We start from the raw sequence: 11,776 nt of genomic DNA, 5'->3' as shown, positions 1-11,776 counted from the left end.
CTTTTGAGAATGTGACTGTGGTCTATTTGCAAGGCTCCTCTCCTTGTGGGATGTCCATAGTTAGGAAGCTAGCTCCTAAGTTATGTGGATTTGACTGTGAGAACAAAAGTTTCCTTGACTGTGAATGCTTTCATACCAGGGCCCCATGGTGTGGGAGAAGGTTATCCAGTTTGCCAGTACAAGAGAGAATTGTGCACAATAATTGCTGGGTTTGGGGGATGAATCCCACTATGGAAAAGGGGGATCACTATGATTCCATAAGCATTTTACAGGGATGACAGTATCTATTCAGGCAGGTATCAGGGCTAGATAGATGGCTTAATGGTTAAGAGCACTGGCTACTATTGCAGAGGACATGGGTTCAGTTCCCAGTATCCACGTGGCAGCTCACAACTGTTTAACTCCTGTTTCAGGGGAACCCACACCCTCATACAGAGATATATGCAGGCAAAATGCCAATGTATGTAAGATACAAATTAATAAATTATTTTTTCCCAAGACAGGATTTCTCTGTATTGCTTTGGAGGTTGTCCTGGAACTCACTCTGTGGACCAGGCTGGCCTCAAACTCACAGAGCTCCACTCTGCCTCCCGAGTACGAGTGCTGGGATTAAAGGCAAGTGCCACCACTGCCCGGTTTTGTGTTGTAACTTTCAAATACAAGGTTTACTTAAAAAATAAAGAAAAAGAAAAATTGAACTAACTGATACCCTTGAATTCCATTAGCACAGACAATCTTCTTAAGTCTTCCATTTGTATCTTCATTCTCCCATAATGAGACACCAGCAGCCATACTTGGGATGATCCATATGGTGAACTTAACAGGCTCTAGAACTGTCTAGGAGACAGTGTGTTTGTGAAGGAGTCTCTAGCTTGGGTTCATCCAAGTGGGAACATGCACATTCAATGTGGGTGACATTATTCCGTGGGCTAAGATCCATTACGAAATAAAAAGGAGAAAGTGCTGAAAATGATTTCTATCTCTCTGTGCTTCCAGACTGTGGATGCCGTGACCAGTTGCCTCAAGCTCCTCCCATATGTTTGCTGAGAACCTTTGTCATTTATTACAGAAGTAGCAATTAATATTCTAGGTATCAATCGTGCTGTAGATAAACAACATTCCATCAAAATTGCTAGACCTTCCCCACCTGGATGTCTTGTTGTCTAGACTTTGAGCTTTTTGGCTATTAGAAAATCCCTGCCTGATGGGAGATGCCCTTTTGTATATATGTTTCTCTTATTGGTTGATGGATAGAACACTTTCTGGCCAATGAGGAAGGAAGATAGCTGGGACTAGGATCACTCTCTCCGGGCAAGTGGGCTGGCTCCAACTGTAGCCCTGAAACACAAGGCCCCCACACCTGCCTGGAAGTAAGTCTTTGCCCCTCAGCTTTCTAACCTGCTGGGTTAACAACACCTAACACCTGTCTCCAGACCACACAGTGCAGATGATTCTTATTTGTTCTTCTCACACCTAGTGTCTTTAAGACTGAGTAGTTTAAAAAGAGGAAGTTCGAATGTTCATTTTTAGAGACGTGTTTACTTTTGCATGTCTGTGTGTTTTGTCTGCATGTATATATGGTGCTTTTGGAGGTCAGCAGACAATGTTGGCTCTCCTGGACCTGTAGCATTGGACAGCTGTGAACCATCATGCTGGGAATGAACCTGGGCTCTCAACAAGAGCCACAAGTCCTCCTAACCACCGAGTCATGTCTCTAGCCTCTGAGACTGCGTGTTTTCTGAATACTCAATCTCTTTTTGTTCTTGACAAAAAGGTCTATGATGAGTCTATGAGCACTAGGTCTACACTGCCCAGGCTCATTGTGAAAAGATATTGAACTGTTGAACTATTTTATCAATTCACATCTTATTCTCTAACAGGTGTCATAGAATGATAGAAAAATAATACTTGTCTATTTTGGTGCTGGCAGCTTAAATGGGAAGTTTGTAAGACTAAACCCAGGGACTTTTGGGGGGTGGGCAGCATAGACAGTGTCTCATGTGGCCTAGGTTAGGTCTGGAACTTGTTGGTAGTTGAAGATAGCTTTCTGATCCTCCTGCATCTACTTGGTGAGTGCATGCCCCACCATAACTGCTTATGTGGTGCTGATTTTTTTTTTTTTTTTGGTTTTTACGAGACAGGGTTTCTCTGTATTGTTTTGGAGCTGAATTTTTTTTAAAGATTCATCTTGTTTTGTCATCATCATTTTTGTTTTTCAATACAGGGTTTCTTTGTATAGCCGTGGCTGTGCTGGAATTCACTTTGTAGTCGAAGCTGGTCTCACACTCAGAGATCTGCCTGCCTTTGCCTCCCTTCCAAGTGCTGGGATTAAAGGTGTGTGTCACCATGACTGGCCGGATTTTATTTTTACTGATGTTTGTATGTGTGCAGGCAGGTATATACACATGAGTGCAAGTACCCTCAGATACCAGAGGCATTGGATCCCCTAGAGCTGGAGATATAGGTGGTTGTGAACGTTCCAAACGCGAATATGGGAAACGGAGCTCAGGTCCTGCAAGAGCAGCAAACATTCTCTACTTTTGCAGCATCTGTTCAGGCTACTTGAAGGAGGTTTTTTTGTTTGGTTTTTCGAGACAGGGTTTCTCTATATTGCTTTGGAACTTGTCCTGGAGACCAGGCTGGCCTCGAACTCACAGAGATCCACTTGCCTCTGTCTCCCAAGTGCTGGAGATTAAAGGCGTGCACCACCATTGCCGGTTTGAAGGAGTTTTTAAGGGTTGGAAAACAACATTAAAAAAAAAGATATGAGATTGATGACATATAGGACAGCTGACCCACTAATTATACTTCAACTTGCTCCCAAAATAGGCTGCAACATTTACCACCTCACCAGCATAGAGTTCTTAGCTCTGTACACCATTTTAGTAGCATTAAAATAGAAAATCATGCCAGTTTGGTTTAAGGAGTCTCTTGAAAGTTTTATTTTGAGACATGGCCTCATCATGTATCCCTGGTTGCCCTTGAACTTGCTATGTAAAGCAAACTGGGCTGGACCCACAGACATCAGTTTACCTCTGGGTCTTATGTTGGGATTAAAAGCATATACGCCTGGCTCTTGATAAATTTAGTTTCCTGTTACTCTATTCCGTCTGGCCTTAGGAAACGAAAAGGGGTCCTTTTTTATTTATGTTGTACTTTTATCTGGGTCAAAATGACCCAGCCTAAGGGAGGAGAGGAGTAGTAAAGCGGCCAAGCAGCACCAGGCAGAGGCAAGATGACCTACGTGCAAGAATCTCCTTTGGCATCCACTTGGGCACTTCTGGTCAGCAGAGGGCGCCCGGAAGTTTTTTTCTCACCCCGCCCCCAGCCCAGCGCGCCGCGTCCCCGTGACGTATTTCCGCGTCATCTGCCGCTGAGGGTAGTTCCCATTGGCTCTCGGCGAAGAGACGGGGGCGGAGTCAGGCGGGCGTGAGGGAAGCGCTGCAGCCCGTTGGGGCGGGGCTTGTCTATTTCCCCGCCCCTCCCTCGCCCTCCAGTCCCTCACTGGGACGTCTATGCACGGCGGCTTGGAGTGCGGTTTTGGCTGTGGCCGCGCTTTTCCTTGGGCTAGTGCTACAGCCGGGCTGCGGGGAGTGCTCAGCGGGGCCGCCGGAGCCCAAAGAACGCGTGCTCTGAGTCGAAAGAGTCCCGGGCCGCCGAGCGCGCGCAGCTGGTTCCCCGCGTGGCTAGGGCGGAGGGTCCCACCAGCGCGCCGCTGACAGAGCCGTCCCGACTCAGAGCAGAGCCGAGGGAGGAAGCGAGTAGCGGCCGCGCGCTCCCCGCTTAGTTGCTGCTGCAGGCTGTTTCCCCGCTGCAAGATGCCCAAGAAGAAGCCGACGCCCATCCAGCTGAACCCGACCCCCGATGGCTCGGCGGTTAACGGGACCAGCTCGGCCGAGTGAGTATCGGGAGTGGTCGGGAGGCCGCCACCACTAGGCTCGGTTCCGTCACGTACGGTTGGCGGGGGGCGAGGAACTCTGGCCGCCGGGCTATCGGTGACTAAGCACTGATTGCGTGCTTGATTCACACCGGCCGTGCGCCCTGCGAGTCCCGATTCCCCCCTTTCCCATCCCTGTCTGTCGCCCCTGGCCGCCGATATCAATCTTAGCCCAAGAAAAACGAAACCTAAATGGTCTCCCCAGCTATTGCTAAAGGGCATCCTCTGGGATTCTGGCCTGTTACGGGACGCAGAGCAAATTGAGGTCGCCTTTGCGCCTTTGAGACCTCCTCGGGGTCTGAGTGTGGACTTGGGATGGGTGAGCCCCATTACTCTTGGTGCTTGACACCTGTGGGGCCTTGTGGCCGCTTGATCGCCTGGCCAGCGGGGGCGTGTGTGCACAGACTTCCCCGTGGCTTTTACCTGCCTCACATTGGGATTCTTTGTCCGTGGCCTTCTTGGATCTGCCTTTCTCTAGGGAAGAGTCTCTCCTCATCTGACCGCTCATCCAACAGTCTATTCCCTCACCAGTTTTTCTCCTGGCTTAGGCTTAGTTAACTGCGAGCCGGAAATTGACCTGAGACTAAGAACGATGATCTTGGAAACCAAACCAAAGGTGCTTCGTATCTGCAGAGGCCAGTGTTGCTTACAGACAGTTTATTTCATAAGGCTATTTTTTGGGGGGGGGTTTCTGAACCCACCTGTTGGGTACCATCTGTGGGAGAGACACTCAGACTAGATGAAGAAATAACTAGAAATGATGAATTCTTCGTCTTTACCCGAGGGCAGGAAACTTGAGGTATCTGACAAAATGAAAGTAGCTTCGGGCATTCTGCCCTTTGGAGATTATTGTAACTCCCCTCTTTCCCTGAGCTTTTATAACACGGGACCTGTTGGTACGGTGACTTTCATTTATCTCTACAGTGATGGCAGGGCTGGTAATGGACTTGTGTAGCTTAGCTGGGTTATTAAGACCTGCTAAAAGCACATCTCTTTAGGTCCTCCTCAACCCATGGCAGTAGTTCTTGACCATTGACTTGTACCATGTCTTTGAGCAGCATTACAAGCATTTGTACGGTTTGTATGTACAGCGTTTTACTCTTTTAAAACAGCGAGTCCCTACATCCCCTTTCGCGGCAAGGTATTTCTTCAGTAACTATGTACAAGGCAGATGTTCAAGACAGATGTTTTTGTGAGAGGGTGGAGTGGGATGGGCAGGGTCTATATATGTAACCCAGGCTGGTAAAGAATTTGAAATTCTCCTGACTTACCTTTCTGAGTACTGGAATTACAGGCAGTTGCTGCTATGTTAGGTTAGCACAGCTTGTTTTTTTTTTAACTATTTTATTTTTAATTATGTGTATGTGTGTCTGTCTGTTGATATGTGTGCATGACTGGAAGGTGCTCTTGGAGGCCAGAGGCATCCGATTACCTGGACCAGTTAGAGGTAGTTATGAGCCATGGGTGCTGGGAACTGAACTCAGGTCCCCTGTCCACCCTGTCCCTTATTCCCTGCAAAAACAGTAAGAGATTGTAATTTTTTTAAACTGCTGAGCCATCTCTCCAGCCCTGAGGATAAGTTTTGTTCACTGTGGATTCTTGTCAAAGGTTAGGACTTTATCTTCCTTCATGTCTTTGGGTTTGAAAGTGGAAATACCTGTTGTCATTCATTCTCTTGTTAATTTTGACATTGTGGCTGTACTCTTGGAAAGGGAAGAGAGGTTTCATGAAAAGAACTGAGTGTCAGAGAAATAACTCATAAAAAATTTTTGGGGGGGCTGGCAGTGGTGGCGAATGCTTTTAATCCCAGCATTGAGAGGTAGAGGCAGGCGGCTCTTTGTGAGTTCAAGACCAGCCTCGTCTACAAGAGCTAGTTCCAGGAAACCTCCAAAAATTTTTGGTTTTTCAAGACAGGATTTCTCTGTGGCTTTGGAGGACTAACGGTGTGCACCACTTCTGCCCTGCCAATAGTCTTTTTTTTTTTTAAATTAAATTTTGTTTTATTTGAGACAGGGTCTCACTGTGTAGCTCTGGCTGTCCTAGAACTCACTATGTAGACCATGCTGGCCTTGAAGTCGCAGAGGTCCATCTGCCCCTTGCCCCCAAGTGCTGGTAGTTTTGCATGTGCTACCTACCACAGCCTGGTGTTTTGTTTTTTTGTTTTTTTTTCCTTTAAGAAGTAGAATCTGAAATATAAGAAGAAACTATCTCTGAGTTGATGGCAGGAAAAATTGGATGGGGTTGGGAGGTTCTAAACAGTAGTTAGCTTCAAAGGTTGTGTGCTGCTGGATCAGGCTGGATTTGAAGCTTGGCTCTGTTACTTGCAGTTTGTGAGCCTGGACAAGTCCCATGCTCTTTGAGCCTAGGCTTTTTTTTTTTTTTTTTAAAATGACAAGTAGTTCTACTAACAGAACCAACTTACAGTAGTTGTGATTAAATGAAGCTTCCCAAACTGTCCACCTCTGATGCTTTTATTGGTTGCTGAGTAGGCTGGTGGGGCTTGTCCATTGATGGTAGTGGATGGGTGTGTTCAGGTGCCTCTTGACAAACAGCCCTTTAACCTTGTTTTCTATGCAATCTGCATCCACCTCCATGACTCACTGCTGGGTGACAATAGGATACGTTTCTGTGTAGGCTGCTGGAGACAAACAGGGACTGTTCCCCCTTGTTTCCTAGCACTAATTGGGGCTTGAGGTGGGGGGGTGGGACACAGACAGATGAGATGCACACAACTTCACATCTCATCCTGGGTGTGTTTCTCAAGCAAAGCCTCTTCTGTCTTGGGCTGTCAGCAGAGAGACCTCTTGGGCTTCTGATCTTTGTGCTTACACCATGGCAGATTTCAAACAAGACAATGTGAAGTAAGGAAGAGGAAGAAGAGAATGCTCATTGATGGGTGAATGAATTCTTGGTGTCAATCTGTCAAGGTTGCTGTTAACATAGTGCTTACTCATTCAAGGATTCAAGGAAGACACTAGTTATATGGGCCCAGCAGTTTATGAAAGTTTTAGGGTCCCTGGGAAAAAATTGTAGAAATATCTTTCTTAAAATATCCAAGTATAGGGAGGCAGAGGCAGGCGGATCTCTGTGAGTTCAAGGCTGGGCTGGACCATAGCCTCCAAAACAATACAGAGAAACCCTGTCTCGTAAAAACAAAAAAAGAAAAAAAAATCCGAGTATATTGCTAGACTCCTAAGTATTATAATGAAATAAATTAGAAATAAGGTTGTGTCATTGCTTTGTTTTTTCCCCACTTGATTCCATTGCAGTTAAAGTCCTAATTCCTCATGCTGGGCTGAGGAACTTGGAGTGAGCTGCCTGCCTGTGCCTCTATCCCTGCCTGTGCCCCTACCCCTCCCTTCTCTAACCACATTTCCTGTGGCTTCTTTCTCCTGCCCTCTCTTGCTTCCTCCAGAGATGGGCTGTACTCCTCCCTGGCTTTTTGTACATGCTGTTTCCTTTGTGATTAATCTCTATCCTTTTTCTTTTCCTTACTAGGGAAGAAGCAGTTGTTACATTAGCTTAAAAATCCTGGTCCTCACAGACTCCTTAAAGTATGTCCCTTCCCCATGTCTCATCATCTATTAATGAGACTTTCTTTGTGGTTTTTTGGTTTTGTTTTGTTTTTGTACTAGGGATTGAACTCAGGGTCCTGTATATACATTAAGATACTGTTCCAAACCAGGCAGTGGTGGTGCCTGCCTTTAATCCAAGCACTCAGGAGGCAGAGACAGGTGGATCTTGGTGAGTTTGAGGTCTAGCCAGGGCTACACAGAGAAACCCTGTCTCAAAAAAAAAAGGATACAGTTCCCATTTTACAATTTTGTTTGTTTGTTTGAGACAGGGTTTCTTTGTGTAGCCTTGACTCTCCTGGAACTCACTTTGCCGACCAGGCTGGCCTCCTAAGTGCTGGAATCAAAGGTGTAGACTACCACACCCAACTATAATTTTTTAAAACCAGGAATTTGAGAATCCTTTATGCCTTAAAAATTAAGAACTAGGATTTCTGTTTCTGATTGAACACTTTGTAAGCAGAAACTAGAATAATACCTACCTAGGGCATCATAGATACACAATTGGTGAATGAATCAACAGGTCAGTAAGATTTCATATATATATACATATATATATATATATATTTTTTGGTTTTTCGAGACAGTGCTTCTCTGTGGCTTTGGAGGCTGTCCTGGAACTAGCTTTTGTAGACCAGGCTGGTCTTGAACTCTGCCTCCTGAGTGCTGGGATTAAAAGTGTGTGCCACCAACTCCCAGCAAGATTTATAATATATTTATACAATGTTTTTCTAAACTTTTTTTTGAGACAGGGTCTCACTATGCAGCATTGGCTGTTCTGGAACTCAAGATGTAGACCAGGCTGGCCTTAAACTGACAGAGATCTGCCTGCTTCTCACTTCTCAATGTTAGTATTAAGAGTGTGTGCCATCATATCCAGCCTTTATTTTCTTTAATATTTTCTATTGTACTTTATTTATTACTTTTTTACATCTAAAATGAGAGTTTATTTGAGGGAAACTACGAAGTGCAGGAGTATTTCATAGGCTACTTTACACAATAAAGTAGTCAAACAACATATTTTTACAAGGAAGACTCGATCTAGAGATGAGTTCTAAGATATAGCAGTTATGAGTAGGCAAACCATAGTCATTAAAAAACAGGTCAAAAGTCACAATGTATATATCCATGTCACCATGGTTGGTAACTGCACCTCTTTTACAATTGCAGTCACCTGAAGTACTGTGATGGACATTCTCAGTCTGGAGGCAGCCATTCAAAATGTGTCCTGGTCACCACATTGCATTAAATTACTGGTGGGCCTGAGAAGCCTATATTTCCAAAGGCAGTTATGGAGTTGAGTATGAAAGGAAAGAACTATTTAAAACGTGGGCATCTAGTTTTGTAAATAAGGTGAAAATGTATGCCAGGCATGGTGGTGCACATCTTTAATCTCAGTATTTAGGGGCCAGAGGCAGGGGAATTTCTGAGTTTGAGGTCAGCTTGGTCTACAGAGTGAGTTCCAAAACAGCCAAGGTTACCCAGAAAAACCCACCACTACCCAGCCTTCATACAGTTTTTTATTTACATCCTTACCCCCCCTTTACCTAATAGGGAAACACCTCTGTGGGCCTCTGGGTTGGCAATACTCTTGAAGTAGTGTGCTGTCATTGGAGTTGAGAAGACCAAACTTGCTTTAGTGCTGTATGCTCAGTTCTCAGCCACTGTGAGGGTAGAAGAATGAGTTTAGGATTTCAAGTGAGATCTGTTGCAAAGGAAAAAGAACAAACATTCACGTCCACAAACTCTGAAAGGACTAGAACACACCAAGTCCAAATTTTCAGCATAAGTTCTCTTATTTGCCCTATAGGGACAAAGGGCAGAGAGTAAGAGACAAAGACAGGAGACAAGGACAAGGGAGAAGGAAAAAGGGATATTTGCCCAGGAGGGACAAAGGACTGCCTTTGGAAAGAGAGGACACAGATGAGACTCTAGGCAAATGGCAGTTAATAACGGAGGGCGGGGACACCCTGTTAGGATGAGGTATTAAATTTTATTTTGGCATGATAACTAGGGTAGCCAAAAAGGGGACTTTTCATTGCTGGACTTCAATATTTTGGTAGCGAACCTTGGTGGTTAACCTCAGGAGGAAGAAGTGGCCAAATAAGGGAATAGACCGGGTGGCTGCTTCAGGAATGTAATGTAACAGTTTAGCAAGGCAAAGGGAATGGGGGAAGGGCAGATCCATGGTTCCTGTGCTGGGACCTACTAGAGCCCTTCAAACTCCTTGACACCTTTCCTTAGTGTGGGTGGTTTGATTCTGTCAGCATCTTGAAGTCTGGGTCAAACATGGTGAATCTTGCATTTTGAGAAACTAAACCCAGAAAACCCACAAATGAGAAGACAATGAGGTAGGCCTGAGAAGAACTCTGTGCACTGCTGGCCGGGCGTTGGTGGCACACGCCTTTAATCCCAGCACTTGGGAGGCAGAGGCAGGCGGATCTCTGTGAGTTCGAGGCCAGCCTGGTCTACAAGAGCTAGTTCCAGGACAGCCTCCAAAGCCACAGAGAAACCATGTCTCGAAAAACCAAAAAAAGAAAAAGAAAAAAAAAAAAAAAAAGCTGTGCACTGCTACCATCTGACCCAGCATTTTTTAAAAAATTCTTTTTCCTTGGGCCAGGTAGTATGCTTTTAATACTTAGGAGGCAGAGGCAAGTGGATTTCTGTGAGTTTGAGGCCAGCCTGGTCTACAAAACTAGTTTCAGGATAGCCAAGGATGTTACATAGAGAAACCCTGTCTTGGAAAAACTGTTTTCTTTTTGCAATTAATATAATTATAATTAGTATAATTACATCATTTTCCTTTCCCTTTCCTCCTTCCAAAACCTCCCATATGTTTCGTGGTCTCTTTTTTTTGTTACCTGTTGTTTTACACCCCCCCCCCCAATGGTATTGGATTATTGGATAACCAATTGGTGTGCTTTTCCCTGGAGAAAACTATTTTTTCCCTCTCTTAGCATTCCTTAGTTGTAGTTTTTGGAGACAGGGTTTCTCTGTGTAACTTTGGAGGCTGTCCTGGAACTTGCTCTGTACACCAGGCTGGCCTGGAATTCACAGAGATCCACCTACCTCTGCCTCCTGAGTGCTGGGATTAAAGACATGTGCCACCACCGCCTGGTGCCTGTTGTTTTTTGTGGAGGGTTGAGGCCTCATGGGCTTTGCCTGCATCCACTTTTTTTAGCACGTGCATTGGTGTTCTTGTTCAGCTCATGTTTAGTCATATTGGCAAGACTTTAGGGGTATAGTTTCTGACATTACTAGGATACCACAGCAAACTCTCTGGTCATCTGGCTCTTAATATCTTTTTGCTCCCTCTTCCACAATGTTTCCTGAACTTTAGGTGTGTGTATTTTAGTTATATCCGTTGAGACTGGGTTCCACAATTTTGCATTTTGATTGGTTGTGGTTTTCTATAATATTCTTTCTGTTGCAAAGAGTTGTTTTCTTGATGAAGGTTGAGGACTACACTTTTCTGAGGGTATAAGGACAGTATTTACATTGTTGTTAGGGATTATGGTGTCTTAGTAAAGCAGTTGTAGGTCCTTCAAGATCCATGACTTCACTAGCCCTGGGAAGTTTGCTAAATTTCCAGTACCAGGCATGGTTTCCTCTCGTTGAGTTGTATTTATTTATTTATTTTTAATTGGTTTTTGTTTTTCAAGATAGGGTTTCTCTGTGTATGTAGACCTGGCTGTCCTGGAATTTACTTTGTATACTAGGCTGGCCTTGAGCTCAAGAGATCCACTTGCCTCTGCCTCCCTAGATGCTGGGATTGAAGATGATTGCCACCACTGCACAGCTTGAGCTGTACTTATTTATTTTTTTGGTCTTCTTCTTCTTCTTCTTCTTCTTCTTCTTCTTCTTCTTCTTCTTCTTCTTCTTCTTCTTCTTCTTCTTCTTCCTCTTCCTCTTCTTCAGTATATTTTACAAATATACTGGAGAATCATGCAATGCTGCCTGCATTGGATGCAGTCCTGGGCCACAAGTCTGCACATGCCTTTATTGTTTACTATGACCCCTGCATTGTCTTCAAAATAAACACCCCATCTTTTCTTTTCTTTTTTTTTTCCGAGACAGGGTTTCTCTGTATTGTTTTGGAGACTGTCCTGGAACTCACTCTGTAGACCAGGCTGGCCTCTGAACTCACAGAGATCCGCCTGCCTCTGCCTCCCGAGTGCTGGGATTAAAGGTGTGCGCTACTAACGCCCGGCCCATCTTCTATATGACTTTCATTGTCAAATTACCACTGCTGGATGGACCTTTTTCC

At 44.8% G+C, this 11,776-nt stretch overlaps 1 protein-coding gene across 1 annotated transcript in view; it reads left to right on the top strand.

Moving 5' to 3' along the window:
• The first annotated feature begins 3,476 nt into the window (after window positions 1-3,476).
• Window positions 3,477-11,776, top strand: part of Map2k1 (mitogen-activated protein kinase kinase 1) — a 66,468-nt gene continuing 58,168 nt past the window's right edge. The window contains exon 1 of the mRNA XM_005075560.4: window positions 3,477-3,898. Within this exon, the coding sequence (XP_005075617.1) occupies window positions 3,819-3,898 (80 nt within the window). The 5' untranslated portion in view covers window positions 3,477-3,818. The remainder of the gene's footprint in view (window positions 3,899-11,776) is intronic.

This window comes from Mesocricetus auratus, unplaced genomic scaffold, assembly GCF_017639785.1.
Source record: "Mesocricetus auratus isolate SY011 unplaced genomic scaffold, BCM_Maur_2.0 Super-Scaffold_100691, whole genome shotgun sequence".
Classification (NCBI taxonomy): Eukaryota; Metazoa; Chordata; class Mammalia; order Rodentia; family Cricetidae; genus Mesocricetus; species Mesocricetus auratus.
This window is presented reverse-complemented; position numbering and strand designations above follow the sequence as displayed.